The 18,881-nt window shown below is 38.6% G+C and overlaps 1 protein-coding gene across 1 annotated transcript; it reads left to right on the forward strand.

The window, feature by feature from the left end:
* The first annotated feature begins 574 nt into the window (after positions 1-574).
* LOC112847089 (uncharacterized) lies at positions 575-3,098 on the forward strand. Its single transcript, XM_025907865.1, has 2 exons — positions 575-883; positions 1,487-3,098. Exons 1-2 carry the CDS (start codon positions 814-816, stop codon positions 2,560-2,562), a joined length of 1,146 nt encoding a protein of 381 aa, XP_025763650.1. The 5' UTR covers positions 575-813; the 3' UTR covers positions 2,563-3,098.
* The last annotated feature ends 15,783 nt before the right edge of the window (positions 3,099-18,881 follow it).

Here is an 18,881-nt window from a genome sequence, read left to right on the forward strand (position 1 = left end):
TTCTCTACCTCTGCCTTGTCGGGATCCAATGGGTCGGACTGATTGAGGCCGGTTGGTGAGGAAGTCTTTAAACTAGGAACAGGTGGCAGGGGGCATCTGAAGGTGGTCCACTTTGGTGGGGAGGATGTCTGGGATTATGGTGTTGAATGCTGAGCTGTAGTCCATGAAGAGCATCCTCACGTAGCTCTTCCCGTTCTCCAGATGGCTCAGCGCTCTGTGAAGGGTGATGGTGATGGCATCCACCGTGGACCGATTTGCTCTGTAAGCAAACTGGTGGGGGTTGAGGGAGGGGGGTAGACAGTCTCTGATGTGCTGAGACAGTATCCGCTCGACACACTTCATGACTACAGATGTGATAGCTGCTGGTCTGTAGTCACTGAGGCTGTCTATACCAGTCTTTTTGAAAATGGGAATGATGATGTAGGCCTGACAGAATGCCACTACTTTCACTCTTGAGAAAGCTCCATAACAAAAAAATGCAAGTTTCTGTATAGTTCAACAACACTCCTAACACTGGGTTATAATAATTAAATTAAATCAATGAGTACAATTAAGGGAATCATATAGCGTTAGCTTCATAGCATAAGTGCCTAAGTCATTTTCTGGTCAAATTGAGATTTTTGCCTAACTTTACTCCCCTACCACTGCTGCATCATCCTGTCCGTCTGCCTATGTCATTGGCCAATCACAACACTCATAAGAGTCAAAAAACATACTTGCCTAAGTCATTCATTTGACTTAGGCAGTTTTACCATTGGACTTAGGCAGTTTTGCTACAATCAATTTGACTTAGGCAGTTTTGATGTATGCAAAATGGCTGATAAGAAGAAGAGGTTGACCGCAAGTGAAGCCCTTGCTCTTCTTTTTGATTCATTTACATCTGGTAAAAGTTCATATTTTTTTAGTTTTTTGGTCACTAAATGTATTTTCATTCAATCAAAGAGGTTATGACCATGTTAAAAGATTACTTTTTTGTTGCAAACAAAGTATGATGGCTAGCTAACATTAGCGTTAGTAGTGTAGCATTAGCATAGTAATGTAGTACAAGCTAGCAGCTAGCTAACAGCAGCATGCTACCAGAGTAAATCTTTGGCAATTTCAAAGGCAATTTGAGCATTTTCAGCAAGTTTGCAAATTATATTATGTTTCAAACATTTGCTTTTTATTAGGAGGGGAGTCTAAGGACGGGGGACGCCCTGGGTTCATTGTTAATTGTTAAATTGGACTTTATATTGACTGTGTTCAAATGACTGATACTGGTTGAACTCTATTGCCAGTAATATTCATGTAGCCCTTTGAGGCGACTGTTGTTGTGATTTTGGGCTATACAAAAATAAATTGATTTGATTTGATATTAATAGTACAAATTGATTTTTTTTTTTTTTTACATAGCAGACATTTTGACTACACAAGTAGATTTAGATGTCATCTTGATTTACCATTTTAAGATACTCCAACAGCATTTTATTTTCTGTTGTATCATCAGGAAAGGAAGTTGATGTGAACTTAGAGGAGTTGGTGGATATAGATGAGGGAGAAGGAGGAAATTATGTTGATATGGGGCAACAGACTGATAAGCAGCCAGAGGAAGGAGAGGAAGATGAAGGAGAGGAAAAGAAAGGGGAAGGAGAGGAAGATGAAGGAGAAGAAAAGGAAGGGGAAGGAGAGGAAAAGGAAGGAGAAGGAGAGGAAGATGAAGGAGAGGAAAAGAAAGGGGAAGGAGCTGAATCCAGTGACACACTTTCAGTGTGGACAATGGACCTTCAACGCGTTCTTCTTTGCCCCCAGACAAAAGCAAGTACAATGTACTACAAAACTAAATTACAGATGCACAACTTTACCTGCTTCAACATGAACAACAGAGATGGGTACTGTTATGCTTGGGAAGAACATGAAGGCTCCCTCAGCAGTGAGGTTTTTGCACATCTGCAGTCCAACCACTTTGAGTCTGTCCTACAGGCCAACAGAAACATTGAGAAAGTCATTGTCTGGAGTGATGGCTGCGGGTATCAGAACCGGTGTGCTACCATCAGCAACGCCTACCTTTACCTGGCCATGAAGCATGGTGTCAGCATTGAGCAGAAATTTCTAGTTGCAGGCCACACACAGATGGAGTGTGACTCCATGCACAGTCTAATTGAACGGCGCATTGTGCAAGACGTTTACACTCCACGAGATTACGTTGTCATCTTTGAGGCTGCACGCATTAATCCATCCCCATACAGGGTGACTCAACTATACCACAATGACTTCATGAAGTTATCTGGCACCTATGTCACCAATATTCGACCCGGCAAAAAAGTTGGGGACCCCACAGTCCATGACCTCCGGGCTTTGCAGTACTTGACTGATGGACGGATCAGGTACAAGCTGGATTTTGAATCTGACTGGGAAGACCTGCCTCGGCGCATCAGCATACCCGACAACAAGCCATTCAAGTGGATCCCACTCTTTCCTGCTCAGTTGCCCATCACCCTGAGGAAATACAGTGACTTACAGTCAATGAAAAATGTACTACCAAGAGTGGCCCACAAGTACTATGATGATCTTCCTCATCAGTAGTATACATAGCCTACCAAATAGTACACACACACACACGCACGCACACACACACACACACACACACACCCACACACACACACCCGCACACGAAGAGAAAGAGAGAGAAGTGAGAGACAAACACACACAGACAGATACAAACACACATAGACACACGCACACCTCTTTTATGAGCCTACAGGCCTCCTCTGCAAATTAATGGGTGGGTGAGGTGAAGTGAGTAAGTCTCCTTACTCTAGCTGCCATTTTGTGATTAAAATTGAAAAGTTACAGTGTGTTATGGTTACATTATAGTATGTCATGTTCATTTTATAGTTTGAAGAAAAACTGCCTAAGTCATAGGCATAATCTGCCTAAGTCACTTTTATTAGACAAAAGAAATGATGTTGGGTTTTGTTCTTTTTCCATACTTTTCCTCACATATACTTAAATGTTCTGTGAAAATATCAATTAAAAATATGCATGTGATATTTAGAAAATTAGTTTTTTCTTGTTTTCCGAAAACACAAAAAAATGACTTAGGCAATTATGCTATCAAGCTAACGATAGCTAAAGGGCTGATTACTTCAGCAATTTAACGCTGACTTGCCTGTCTGTCCCAAGGATTTCTATTGGGCTTGCTCAGCTTATTCAACACCCCTCACCAGAGGTGGCTAACAGGTGCTCGAGGAGTGTGACTCTAGTAGCTCGGAAGAGCTGGGGGAAGTGGCTGGGGACACAGAGGTTTGGGCTTCTCTGCCTACACTGCTGCCCCCACAACTAGTAGTTGATGGATGGATGGATGGATGGATGGATGGATGGATGGATGGAAACATTAAGTGGAGGAACCTCTTTATCAAGTACAAGGTTTAAGGGAAAAAAAACAAGACGACTTTCAGTTGGACACCTGATGCAATACAGCTACTTGTATCAAAGGCAGACCGTTCCATCCAAATGGATTTCCACAAAATCAAACCACTTCAGATAGGCAAGTTTAATATTTCAAGCTGCAGGCAGGGTTCCTAAATGTCAACATTTAGTCATTTGTCTGACCAGTTTGTGGTGTTGAGGAGGCATGTGCGTGAAAAAAATGATGCCAACACACATGCCCTGAACTCCTCATCCATCTCCAGGGGGTCTGTTGGATTATCTCTGCTTGCAGCCGCCTCAAATCGCAAGTTAAGAAAATACATATTTCTTTCAAGCAATTCTCTTCCATTTCATGAATGACAGCATTAGTTTGTCAACATTTTGATGCTCTCTTCAGGCCGGGATTAAACCAAGGGATTAGATATTACATTCACTTGCTGTGACTTTAACTTCATCTTACCTTAAGGTTAAAATGAAGAGCTTCATCATGTTTTGGACTAGAAGTTTCACATTACCACCTGTGCTATCAAGTGTGCACTGACATGAGAATGTATGTTCACGTGGTATTTTAGGCAATTACAAGAAAGACGAATTTTAGGCTTGTTGCACAGCATCTAAAAAAAGTGCTCTGAAATGTTTCATTCGTTTACATTTTTTATCCAGAGCGGGATGTTACAAGAAATAGTTTGAGATATTTGAGTTTAATGTTACAAAATTTAATTCAGCCTGCAAAATCTGATAAAAAGCAGACTGCAGTGACGGATGTTTGTCTCTACCCTGCCATCCCTATCAGGAATATTAAGAGCATTAACATGATGAAAGACTCCCATCTGCACAACAAAGTGTGCTCACAATATTGTGAGGTACACATACACACACATTTGATCAAAGATGCCAAACTGAAATAGATTTAGCCCATATGAGGAAGGTTTTTCTGTTATTTAGTACTGATTTATTAAACGTGTTTCTTAAAAATCCTTTCTAGATCATCCACACATGTTCTGAAAGAAGCTAAAGGTGGTGCTTTGGGCCACTGGGCTCAGCTGTTGCCATCTGTTTGGTTTCTTTTTAACCTCCCTGCAATTTATTCAATGAAATAAGCCTGTGCCCTTTACAGTGACAGTGTAATATCTGTCCGTGAAGAGCTCTGTTCATACTTACAGATTAACACAGATGGCCTAGAGCTGTAAACAAAAAAAGAACACTGAGTGAAAAAAGCATGCTGCTTTAAAAACCATCTGCCTGATTTAGAGGCCAGTGACAGTGACTAACCACTATTTATGACCACTAGTTACCCATCAGTGTTGAACTGATTGCTTAACTGAGATCGGGCTTGTCAATGAAAACCTGGCAGACAAATAAAGTGAGGCAGACGTTTAGATTCTTTACTGTTGATTTATTGTGAGCAGCTTTTAAATTGGTGTGATCATAGCCCAAAGAAAAAAAAACAGCCAGCAGATTATAGCCATCCTAATGGGCACAAATGTTTGAGGCTACTGTCCATTCCTACAAGCTATATCATCTGTACAAGCAAGAGAACGGGTATGAGCCTGTACTGTATGTGCTGTAGATGAGCTTCCTTTATTTGTTTCAGTGCAGTGGTTCATCTATCATCTGCAGCCCTGCTTCAAAGCCCTGACAGGCTCCAGAGTGAGGTTGCTGTTTAACCTGCAGACCTGCTGTTTAAAACTACCAGTGGATGTAATTAGCAGGCCCGACCCCCTCCTCTTCATCTACTTCACCTTTCTTCCTGTTCCGTTTATTCCCAAACCTTCCTTTTCTTAAACCACTGTTAAGTATAAGGCTGAAGTGCTCTGTCCTTTGTAAAGGACTGTGTACTCACTACTCAAAATTTTATATAACATTATGTATTTGACACCCAGTAGTTTGTTCTACAGAGCAGGAGATAGAGGTTTACGAATCACTTAGGATTCAGAATAACTGGATGTACTGTACATCACATGGACATCTTCTACTATTACTCTTTACATTTTTTCACTAGAAATTTTGCGGTCAGTAATGTGCTTTAATAACACACAAACTCGGTCAGTTTTGCAAATAAACCAATTTTGTGTAAGTTCATTTCTCGCTTTTTTACAGATTTCCTGTTCTATTTGCAGCTCGTAGTCCCCAGCCTATTTGTTCAGCAGGAACAAATAGGCTGGGGACTCTTTAAACTCTTTAAAATCTGCTCACATATCTATATTGATTTAAAACAAAATACTAAAAACACCCAGGAATTCCAGGTTTTAGACAACAGAACTAAAATGTGTATTAGTTATTGTTATAAAGAAAAACAAATATAAAAAATTCTATCTCACATATTTTGTGAGGTATTATTTCTCCCATAGTCCCTCAAAACTGAAGATAATATTTTGCAGTCTGTGTTATGGAGTTGATGTTAATTGGATAAACTGACACTTTCCCCGTCTATCTACACTTAGTTACCATAATGAATCCAAACATGTTTTTCCCTAAATTTAGTTTCAGAATTGCTGTCCTGACTTCTCTAAAGATATTGTATCTGGATTAAGTCTTAGCTTTTGTTGAGAAGCCACACCACAGTTGTCTCATCTTCATTTTGTATGCAAGGCTATTGTCGTGCTGTAAGTGTCACTCTGGAATGAAGTTAGTCAGAAAGGGCTCACTCCAAAGTGTCACTCTGTAACTTTAAAGTGAGCCCTTTCTGATTTTGCCTTTATCTTTCCCTTAAATCTGACCAGTCTTCCTGTTCCTGTCACGATCCTGATGCTGCCACTGTCATGTTTTACTGCAAAGATGTAAGCCAGGCCGTGTTCAACAGACGTAGTGCTTGGAGTTTTGCCAAAATCTGTCAACTTTTGTTTCATCTTTTTCTTCATGCTCAGTGTTTTTAAATGCCATTTGGCAGACTCCATGCAGGCTGTCATATGCCTTTACCTTTACCTTACTCAGAGTGGCTTCTGTCCAGATGCATAAGGGTGTGACTCATGAAGTACTACTGCGATGGTCATTCTTCTGGCAGGTTCTCCCTGCAGAGAACTTCATTTAGAGTGACTGATGTGTTCTTGGGCCATCATCATATTCAAGGAGTCCTGGTTCCTCCAAGCATCCTTTTCAAAATTATTTAGACTTCTGTGCTCTTGGAAATACATAAAGCAATGAAATGTGTAGCTTGTCTAATCTCTGTTGAGCTACATTTATTTATTTATTTTTTTCTGACAAAAGGTTGGACTTCCTCTCTTGGAATATGAATTGCAGCTTGCAGACCTCACATATACACACTGGTGCATGTCTTTATAAACTATGCCCAGTTCATTCAGTTTGCCACAGGCAGACTCCAGTCAAGCTTTAGACACATTTCAAGGTAAATTAACAGAAATGGGATACACCTGCAATGTCACTACAAAGGTTCTGAATTCTTTTAATAAGCAATACATATTTTACAATATTTATTTAAAAAATCTAAAAGCTTATATTCACTTTTTTATTGTGTTATTGAGTTGTTGGGTGAAGATAACGACCAAAAATGTAATTTATATGCATTCAAAGTTAAATTCACAGTCTAATGTTGAAAAAAATGAAGTTGTCTGAATATTTCCTGTTATAAATTCCAATTTATAACAAGCGCTATATAAATCCAATCCATCATTATTATTATTAATTTATAGCAACTTGGTTTTGATAGCAGCACGTGTATCTATAGTTTAGTCTTTCCATGGTATTTATTTAACAGATATAGAGAATAAAATGCTATCCCCAACATGTGAAACCACACAAAGAATAGCAAATGAGGAGATTGTCCAACATTTTCAACCATGTCTACTCTTCTTCACTGCCAGTCATAGTGACACAGTAACAATAGTGTCACCTGCAGAAGTCCATCCAAGCAAAATCCACTAATAGGCCTCACAATACAACCCACACTGCTCATTTGACTGTTGATCTCTGGGATATGTCAGATTATACTGCTGAGTGTAACATTGCGATAAAACAGAAGAAAACAGGAAAAAGAACAGCTCTTAAATTGAATCGTGCATAAAAAATAAAGCCGAGTGCAAAGATTCAAATTAGCAATTTGGTTTAAAAAAATTAAACCAATTAATTAAAACTTGTCCTCTGGGCTGCACTTCTTCCTGTTATCATGTAGCTCATACAATCAATTAATTTGATCTAACACTACTGTTTGTCACTTTTGTTATCCATTAACACTACTTCACTGTCACTGCATTGGGATCATGAACCTGACCACCTTACTATCGCTTGCTTGGAATTATAGAGGCAGTTTTATCAGCTGACATACTGTTGCTCGGGTTAAGAGATGTAGCTAAATATTTTACATGTGAATGTAAAAATGAAGGAACACAGCAAAGTGCTGGCTCACAGGGGCTGAAACAAGCAACATGCTCAGTGGATTTTAAGGCAAGCCACAATTTAGTGTGCATGTAATTGCTGTGATTATGTGGTGATTGCATTATGTAGATTACACACCTGTTATGCACCCTGCCACCCCCAACCCCTCTTCCCCAAAGGCAATTTGTATTTGACTTTAATTCAGGTTTAGTGAAACTTTTGTTACACACTTTCGGATAAGCAGTTAGAGCCTTCAGGGTAATTGAAAACTACATAAATAAAACCGAAAGAGGAGGGCTTAGTCTTCTCCCGATTTCACCTCACTTGTCTGAAAGTCTTACTGCTAGAGCCGTGAGTTTGTGTTTGGGAATTATGCATTTAGCCCTTATTGAATTACAATGAGTACAAAACAGAATAAGTTTCAAACTTAAAACCAACAAATGTTACAAGTAGTAAGAAATGCAGCACATTAGTGGTCTGACAATACTTTCTGTGACAGATGTTCTATAAATACATAAAGAAACAGAGTAATAGAGAAAGGTAGTTAGGCTATTTCTTCAGAGAGTTAGAACAAGGAGGAAGATGTGGGTGGGGGGATGAGATGCACTGTAGTGATTCACTGGTTTGCTGACCCAGTTTGGAAGAACTTCAGCATGTGTTTCAACAATTCACCCTGACAGCCCACAATATGACCAGCTCCAAAATGGTCATACTGTAGAGCTGGTTGTCAGGATTGTGAGAATAATAACGTTCTGTGTCTCTGGGATATGATGGATGGCGCAAAGCACACAAAAAGTATATACACATCCTCACACGGGGTTTTATTAGCAGTCATTAAACAGTCAATCAGGAAAATCTGAAAGTCCAGTTTTTTGTTGGTAACACTCTTGTCAGTCCAATAAGAATTGACTTTTCTGTCACGCTGCGTTTGCTGTAGCAAAAATCCAACAAGGGAGCAGAATGTTGCTGCTTGTTTATCACCTGCTTGACTGTGTATTAGTGAATCCCACTGCTTAGAGTTTTAAGTCTGCTAATCTAAACAATAAAAGTTGTTAGTTTCTACCTTCTGAATATACAAACCAGGTTGATAATTTGTTGGACAAAGATGCAGTTTTTGCAGTTTTGCTCCTGTACACAACTGCAGTGAATTTTTAAATGAAACAATCAATATGTAATTGTGAAGTGCAGACTTTCGTCTTCATGACAAGGGATTTTGTTTTAAAAATCTTATTAACTGTTTGAGAATTACAGTGATTGCTATACACGAGCCCCATTTTTCTCAGGTAATAGGACAAACTAACATAAATGTAATGGTTTAATACTTTTAGGAAAATCATTTTCACTCAATGACTGCGTGAAGTCTAGAAACCATGGACATCACCTAAATGGGTTAGGTCTTTCTACATTCAGGTTTGTATTTAATAACTAAAAATGATGTTCTATTGGGCTGAGATGAGGTGAATGATTTGGCCATTGAAGAAAATCCCATTTCTTTGCCTTTGATCGCTTGTGCAGTATGCTTTGGCTCATTATTAATTTGCACTGTGAAGCTCAATCAGATCAGTTTTGCAGCATTTATATGACTCTAAGCAGAAAGTATAGCACTGTACACTTCACAATTCATCTTGCTGCTTCTATCAGTAGTCATGTCATCAATAAACACTAGTGACCCGGTTCCTTTGGCAGTCATACATAATACTGCCACCATCATGTTTAACAAATGATGCACTATGCTTCAGATCATGAGCTGTTTCTCTTCTTCCCCATACATATTCTCTTTTTTTGTCATTCTGGTACAAGTTAAACTTGGTTTCATCTATCCAAAGATTTTTTTTTTAGAATGTGTGTCACTGATCTGTCTCTCTAACAGGTTTATTTTGTTTTTGTTTGTTCATTTTTTGTTATTTTGTTTTGTTTTTTCAACCTAATAAGGTGTCCCTCACTTGGACTGATTTGAAATCAACTTCAGACATTAGGCTTTGTCATGAAACAACAAGGGAACTGGCCTCACCTGACCATAAAGCTGCTTGTCAGTCAATTAAGCAATCAATTTTGAGACTCTGAAACTGTGGTACTGTGAATAAAAAAAAATTGCTTTAATTTCAAAAATTGGTGTGGTGTACAGAGGCAAAACTACAAAAAATAAAGTATCTTTGTCTAATAAATTATTGTCCCATTAAAAGTGCAATAGAATTTCAGTGCATGATTGTCCATGATTGGCAGTTGTTACCATATGAATTCAGTTCAGTTCAATTTTATTTATACAGCGCCAAGTCACAACAACAGTCACCTCAAGGCACTTTGTATTGTAAGATAGACCCTACAATAATACATACAGAGAAAACCCAACAATCATATGAGCAAGCACTTTGGTGACAGTGGAAAGGAAAAACTCCCTTCTAACAAGAAGACCAGTAGACCCAGGCTCAGGGAGGGGCGGCCATCCGCCACGACTGTTTGGGGTGAGAGACGGAAGACAGGACAAAAGACATGCTGTGGAAGAGAGCCAGAGATTAATAACAAGTATGATTCAGTGCAGAGAGGTCTATTAGCACATAGCGAGTGTAAAAGGTGAATTAAAAAGAAATACTCAATGCATCATGGGAATCCCCAGCAGCCTACATCTATGGCAGCATGGGGAGGATTCAGGGTCACCATGCTTTAGCAAAAAGGAAAGTTTGACCCTGATAGGTCATCAGTATCTCAGTTCTCAGTTGAGTTATGAACCATCCTTACACTTATTTGCTTATTTCAGATTGACCGGTGAAAATGTTTACCAAATTGTTGTGCACCAACAAAAATATGTGGAACAAGCACAAAACATATTCCAATTGAAATACTTTAAAAAAAAAAAAAAAAAAAAAAAGGTTTTTGTTCATTTATCTGAACAAATGGATACAATTTTGTCATGATTTTATAAATTGTCACAGGGCAAACTGTTCTGCAGCACACGGTAGATCTACAGTAAAAGCATTATAAATATGCACACATCAGCCCTGATGCTACTTTTTAGGAGGTTGTTTTGGCAAATGATGAGCAGTTAAAGGAGGCTTAAGTTTGCTAAATTATTCCTAGAAAATCAAAAATTATCTGAAGACTGTGTTCCCCTTAAAATTGTAAAAAGTCTGTTTTCTCAAAGTGTCCTTGTTTTAAATGCTGGTGTCACTACTGCAGCCTTCACTTTGTAAATGTTCCAGCTGTTGCAATACACCGCATGCAGAGCTACAGGATCTACGAGGGTGTAGTAAAAGGAAATTAAAAAGATGAGCTTCTAATTGAAAGAAAAATGGAAAAAGTAAATTAGACAACTTAAAGTTAATATGGCTTAAAAACAGAGCATTATGTATTAGCAACAAAGTAACTAAGAGTTCTTGTTTATAGATATATCTGTTAAATTGAAGATCCATGTCTTTTGTGACTTAAAGGGTAACTTATCTGATATTCAGATCAAGAAATATATGTAAAGGATGTTTAAGCTGGAGTCATTGATATATCAGATAAACAGACTATTAGATTTTAAACGTCCTGATTTCAACCACAAAGGAAAAGGAAAGAAACAAAGCAAAATAAGGACAGAAATATTAGATGAGACCAAATGGGACAAAATACAGATATGCGAGTATAGAAAAAGAAACAGAGATTGAGCATTGAAGTTCAGGGGAATTGCAGGGTGCTGTTTATTCTCGCTGCCGTAAGGGCATGATAAAATATTGAAATATTGAACCAGATATTTTGCATAGCCGAAAGGCTTTTAACTGGTGCAAAATCTGTTCCCTGTAATGAGGCGAGAACTAGTTCTCCTATGGAGAGATGAAGACAGGAACACAAGACATATGGAGCTACACCGAGTATAGCGGTGTTCTTTATTGTAAGCTAGCTGCTCCTGCTCTTTGCAGGTGTGTTCATCTTCACTAACTCTTGTGCTGTGTTGCTGAAACTGTAGTGTTCTGAAATAGTGTCCACTAATTCAGGTTGAATTTTGTTCCATTATAGCAACAGTTCTTATCATTATTATTTCATGATTGTGATCAAATTGATTCATTAGCTTAAATCCTTCAGTTAACCTTTACACACCACAACCAAACTTGAAGCTACTGTGACGTGGATGTCTTTGGATATACTACACCTGTCCGCCCCATGCCCTGACCCTGTCCCACTAGGTCTGAATATGATAATGGTCATTGTGAATTTATTTGCTGAGGCAGCCTTTGCAGGCAACAGTGCATAATCATGTCTGATTATAGGCAGAGAGTAGTGAGGTCTGCTAGCCAGGGGATTGCACATTTGCATAATGTCCCAGAGCGTGTAGCACAGGTGAAGAAGCCAGTCATTTAAAATGGACAGAGTAGCAGTTCGTTCCTTTGGATGCCATGGTTCCAGGCTGCATAGCAAGAACGATGGATGAAGCTTCATTAAGAGCTCAGCTTTTATATGCCAGCTACCATAATAAATAAACCATTTTCCTGTCATAATACAAACAAAAGTACTTGGGCCCAATAATTCCCCCACAGCCATTCCCTTTCTTTCAGTGTTGGCTTGAGTTTGGAGTATTGCCTGAAAAAAAGAGGGGGTGGGGGGCTAATGGAGTACGTTTTACGTACAGTATATGTGTATAAATTCAAAGAAATCAAAAGGGTGTCTTTTGGCTTGGAAATGTATGTATGGATTTGAAAAACTGTCATTTTCTGTCAAGAACAAGAAATTGTGTTACTTGACAGGTTTACAGTTTGGCTGGCTTTCGGCAAGCTCCCAAATAAATCTAAAGAAAGTGGGCTTTTAGGCAGGGGGTTGTTATAGAAATCTGACCTAAAATGGCTTATTTGAACTGCAGGATACATGAAGGCATTTATAAGTATTTATTTTAACCGTGAGAATCATGCAGAGCTACTACAGGGGAAAATAGGTTCCCATTAAGATAACAAGGAAACTATTTATGAAATAATACTTAGCAGGGCAGAAGGCATAATAAAATGTAATTTTATATACAAAGTGTAACTTCACAACAACAGTTAGAGGGACACTGTGAAATAACCTGGTTTTTAAAGTAATACTGGGTGTAAAGATGTCAGCAGCCAAAGAAAGACTGAAAACAAGAATAAGCTTATTGGAATCGTCATTTTATACACAGTAATTTCTAGCACTAACAAGATCAAATAAAAGTATGGATAAATGACTCCAAAGACATTATTTCATCAATACCTTCAGATGCAGAAAATAAGGCTGAATAATTGTGTTTACTTGAAAGAGGAGCTGATATGTGATTTTTTTGTTTTTATCATGAGGACACTTTTGTTGAGACACTATGGTGTTAAAAGACGGTTTGTTCCATTTCTTGTTTTTTGTGTGCTTGCTTACTTGTCCACTGCAAAGAAGATGATGATATGTTTACAAATGTTGCTGCCACAGGAAGTCTGTTATGCAGTACAGAAAGAAATGGGGTCATGAATTGTTTCTTAGGGAATTGCTTTTAGAAAGTAAAGATGAAGAGACATTTTCTAAAGCTACAGAAAAAGTTATTTTTGCAAGATAAGAAGGAAAAAGTACTTTCTGTGTTATGTGGAATCACCAGGTTTTAAAACCTAGGCTACCTAAAACCCCCTTTTCAGGAAGAGTTATGTGGAATAATTGGAAAAACTGAAATTTTCCCCAAAGCTTTGATTTAAAATGTGAAAAACTGACTTTCAATTGATGTGATCAAGGAAGTATTTAAATTCGAACAAGACTGCAGGGATGTTAATAATGGTACAGTATTACTAGCTGTGACAGCATGGTTGGCACCATTTTCACCACATGAATCTTTGTGTGTGTGTCATCATGAAAAAATATAGTCCCTGTGACACAGGAGCTAGTTCAGAAGTGGTTTTAAGTACAATAAAAGATGTTTATATGCCTGTCAGCACAGATTTCATCAGTACAATAATTTCAGTACAATATAAGACAAATACACAAAGCTTTACAGGTACAGATTTTGGGATAAAAAATGAAAGTTGAGCTCTAAGGTGTGATCCAATGCAGGCGCACTAAGTAAAAGTTGAGTGAACAGTTTACAGTAATCCTTGTGATATCACGAGATTGCTTCAAGTCCCGACCAGATCCAAGCTCACCAAGGCTGTAGAACAGAACAAGGTCTGCTCCAACCAGCTGCTCTCCAACAGGATGGAGTCGAAGCCCACAGTCAGAACAAAATACACTGACCTCGCCTGTGAGCAGATAGGGAAACAGAACATCAAATGGGTTGGAGCTCATTAGCACAGACATAACATTCAAAATAAATATTGTCATAGCACTTTTAAAGTAATAAAACAAATCAAAGAGCATTACTCTTTGACTTCTGGTGACTCACAAAAAAAATTACTAGTCATAAAAGAAAGTGAACTTCAACACAAATATCGAGCTACACTGTAAGAAAAAGTCCTAATATAAAAGTATTTTACAGTTTTGTTCTGTTCTTCTAGAATATCATTAAATTTACATAAATAGACTGTGATTTCACATTTCAAATGTAAATTAACGTAAAATCACTGTAATGTAATAAAAGATAATTTTCTTGTTTTTTAAATGTATTTGTCTGTACATATGCATATTTAGATTGTTAAAATACATTCACAAATGTATCATGATTTCACAAATATGTGTCTGTTATTTGAAAGATTGAACTGTTAAATTCAAATGTAATGCTATGGAAAAATATATGAAATGATTCTTATAAACTTTTTTAACATCAAGTAGTTATTACTATTATTGCTATTTAGGGCGATCGTGGCTCAAGAGTTGGCAGTTCACCCTGTAATCAGAAGGTTGCCGGTTCAAGCCCCGGCTCGGACACTCTCGGTCGTTGTGTCCTTGGTCAAGACACTTCACCTACTGGTGATGACCAGAGGGGCCGATGGTGCGATATGGCAGCCTCGCCGCTGTCTGTCTGTCCCAGGGCATGCAATCCATTATTATTTAAACCAACTGTTAACTGTATATTTCTGTACATTTAAGTATTATTATTCATATTGCCACATTCATTGACCTTGTTTATAGGTAATTTCATTGTTTAATCACATTAAAATGTTCCTAATTATGTTTAAAAGCACTTGAAAAAGGCAACATCCCATGTAAAATTAGGGCAACAAACTGTATTGTCAGTACTGAAAATAACCGTATTTTTATGAGAAAGTTATTTTCTGTTATTTTCTGGTATTATTTTGGCGCCCCAGCTGCCGGAATATTACTGTTTTTCTAGAATTCTTTTTTTAACAGTGTAGAGCTGGTAAAGGAAGAGACAGAGGCTCTAAATGACCATTATGGGAGCACGTGACTATTAATCAACAGACAAGCTTGACCTCACATGAGCAAAGATGTTCTTCGATACCAATACTAATGCAAGAACCTAATTTCTAAAGGTTTAGTAGACAATTTAGTCTCATCTGAACCAGGTTCCATTTCATCAGGTTCTTCATCTCATCAGGAATGTGCTATAAGAGAACCGTGCCATCTGCATCACTTGCATCTTTGACCAGTTTGAAAGGTAAAACAAAGGGCAGTGCTGCAAGATGGGAGCATTTGGCAAAAAGCCTTAATGCACTTAAATCCATGACTAGAGTCAGGGGATTAATTACACTTGGCTTTTGGGGTTAACAGTTTAGGCAATGGAGCAGCAACAGCTGAGACTTCCTAACTAAGAGATTCAGGACTTATCTGCCATCACCAGAAGAATATAAAGCTCACATGAATAGGTAGATAAGGAAACAATAGAGTTATCTCAGCTTTGATTTAACTGTGATTTACTGCCAAATGTGCTCATCCAAAGAGCTTGAATAAACAGCACAGTTGTTACACACCAAAATCCCAACCAGAACTGTTTGCTAACTTTGAAATGTAGCAGGTACATTACAAAAAGGAAAGACGGTTTATAGCAGAACTGCAAAGGGAGTCAATGGGAAATGTCAGTAACCTTTTAGAAGGTCCAAATTTTCCATAAATCCAGCACAATTTAAACAATGTGTCATCTTTACTACAAAGAGCTATTGTATATCATAGTTTGGCAGGAAAACAAAGCCAATGGTTTAGGTAGTGATTGTAATTTTGAAAAAAAAAAATAGATTCAGGTTGATGATAAAGTCAATATGGAGCAGCAGTATACCTGCTGGGCAGCTAATGACGTGAGTAGGAAAAGGTGAGGTGGGGGTCATGATCAGCCCAGACAAAATATACCAAAATGTTTTGTTAAATATAAAATGTGATGCACTAAATACTCTGTTGTATTACTCAAGCATTGTGCCTACAGCAGCTGATCCTTTTGGTGAGACAGAGCACATTTAATTCCGCCCACACTGGAGCAGAAAATAATTAATTTCTCTCTTTCACTCTGTGTTGCATGAAGACACATCTATATCATTTCTATCTGCCAGCAAAAACACTATCAATACCTAAAAACTGCAACGTAATGGGATGCACCAAGAGGGCAAAATCCAGAGCTAAGTTCAGCAAGGACCACTATAGTTGAAAAGAAGACTGGTTCATACACTCTGTGGACAGTTCTTTCGGTACACCTGGTCAACTACTCATTAATGCAAATAGATAATCAGTCAATCACATGGCAGAAACAATGAATTTAGGCATGTAGACATGATCAAAATGATGAGCTGAAATTCAAACCGAGCATCTGAATGGCAAAAAAGGTGATTTAAGTGACTTTGAACATGGCATAGTGATTGCTGCCAGACAACCTGTTGTGAGTATTTCAGAAAGTGATGGTCTACTAGGATTTTTCCACAAAACCATCGCTAGGGTTTATAGAGAATGGTCAGAAAAAGAAAAGAAAAAAACATCTAATGAGGGGCAGTTCTCTGCTCCTTGTCACAGGTCAGGATGACCAGACTGCCTCAAACTGATACGAAGGTAACAGTAACCCAAATAATGACTTATTACAACCAGGGTATACAGAATAGAAACCCAGTTCTAGTGGCTGGGGAGTACTTTTCCAAATTGTATTTAGCAGTTTAGCTCTGTTCTGATCCATTCTGTTTGTAAGTGTAAAGCCAAAGGCAGAGAAGGCAGCAGATAGACCACCAGCACAGAAACGAGCAGGCCTCAATGACAATAGATAAGAATATCGGTTAATTTAGATACACCATGAAAGGAGGTGCTGGGGTAAAACTGGCTTGTAAAGCATCTTATACATGCGCACAGGATGTGAGCTGGTTAAAGCAGCTTAAATAGCATAACCTGCTGATATGGGCTTAGACCAAGGCCAGCTGAACTTCTAGGATTCCAGCTGAGCTTGCCTAAATCGGTGGTATGCTAGATTTTTTTTTAACTGGTCTTCATAAGCATTATAAGTACCAACAAACTGAGCCTTACAGAAGACAAAAGCGGAAACAGGCACCAAGACAAAATTACACCTCAAAGCTTGTTGCATACACACTGTTGCACACAATTTCAAGCAACCCATTCAGCCTAGAAACCATTGTCAAATGGTGCACACTATTTTTACATTGAACATTCCTCATGTGATCTGACTGCCAGGAATGCGGGGCAGGTGAGAGTGCCAAGACAGGAAAGGTAACTGAAGAAAAACAGGCAGAGCAGAGAGAATGCATAAAAATTGTGCCACTGCCCTGGGGTCTTTTTTTTAAATCAAACCCTACTGAATAGTGATGTACATTTAGCCACAGTTTAGTAGGTGACTAAACTGTGACTAAACATGACTTTAAAAAAAAGCTGTGTGGCATACCAAATCAATTTATTGATACGTAGAGAGTGAATTTAGAAGTAAAGTTCAGATTTTTTATTCAACTTGAAAGGCCTGCCTAGAATGCAGTGTCAGCCAAATGTCAAAATAGGGAAATAAAAGAAAAAACAAGTTAAATGATATTGGGAAAGGACTGGTTTAATAGTGCAGCACAATGATTGATGGTTCGATATATCAAATGAAACAAAAAAACCACAAGCATCATGGGGCCATTAGTATACAATCTTCCCCTATGTTCCTCAGCCCTGTGGCACTAACAACTTTCAGGATTTGTGAGTGCAATAAAGAGACCATAGATTCAAGGTAATTTGCTCCACAATGAGGTGAGACCCAGAGTGCTCGCAGAAGGCTTGCTACAATGCCGGAACAGTTAACCTATTCATCGGTCAAAACAAACAAGCCTCACCGTCAGCTTTTATCAGCCCTTTATTTCATAACCTTGACACAGAAATGAGAGCCTCTCTGAGCGGTTTATAGGGAGAACGTGTTGAACGTTAGTAGATGGTAGGCCGCCTGAGCAGCAGTCGCTCTGATCTACAGCAATCTATTGATCCGCCGAGCTTGTCCAATCAATACAAAAGAAGAGAAACGGGGAAACAACATTAGAGGAGAAAATAGCCTATTTAAGGAACCTGAAGAGTGGGAAAGGGGGGCTGCATGCACATTTTCATAGGATAGGTACTGTATGTGAAGTCTACACGCACACACATGTGCACGCACACACACTCACACCGGGGTAGATGAAAGGAAATGCATTTTTCCACGGAGACCAATAGTAAAGCTCTGTATTATTTCCTTGGGAGTGCCAGGAATGTAATGAGAAAACTAGCAGAGGAAGGGAAAAAAGCAGTGGAAGGGCTGGTTGGGATGAGATATGAGATGAGGCAATGAAGCAGAGCCGGCATGCTGCGATTGAGTCGTCTGAGTTAGGTGGACATTCCCAAATACGTTACTGCACCGGCAAGTTAAAAAAAAAAAAAGTGCTCTGTCAGTTCTGCATACTGATGTCTTCATTTTGGCTAAAGCAGTGGTTCCCAAAGTTTTTTTGCCAAGCCCCCCTTTGTTTTACAAGAAAAATGTTCGCGCCCCCCCACCATCTAAACACCCCCCCCCCGCACAAACACATCCTCCAAACACACACACCCATATTTTGCTCCACTGCGGTTTATTTCACACCTCAAACATTTAGTAAACAATTAAGCAAATACAAGTAAACAGCAATAAATCACAGGTAGTAATAAAATATACTACTAACTCTTTTACGCTACGTCCACACCTACACGGGTATTTTTTGAAAACGCAGCTGTTCCTATGCGTTTGGGCCTTTCGTCAACACGTAAACGGCGTTGCGATTCACCGAAAACGGAGATTATTTAAAACTCCTTTTTTGCGTTTATGT

Source organism: Oreochromis niloticus, linkage group LG1, assembly GCF_001858045.2.
Source record: "Oreochromis niloticus isolate F11D_XX linkage group LG1, O_niloticus_UMD_NMBU, whole genome shotgun sequence".
Classification (NCBI taxonomy): domain Eukaryota; kingdom Metazoa; phylum Chordata; class Actinopteri; order Cichliformes; family Cichlidae; genus Oreochromis; species Oreochromis niloticus.

Coding starts and splice junctions, on each gene's coding strand:
- LOC112847089 (XM_025907865.1), top strand. CDS start 814: ATGGCTGATAAGAAGAAGAGGTTGACCGCAAGTGAAGCCCTTGCTCTT. Junction 884..1,486: donor TTTTGATTCATTTACATCTG/GTAAAAGTTCAT, acceptor TTGTATCATCAG/GAAAGGAAGTTGATGTGAAC.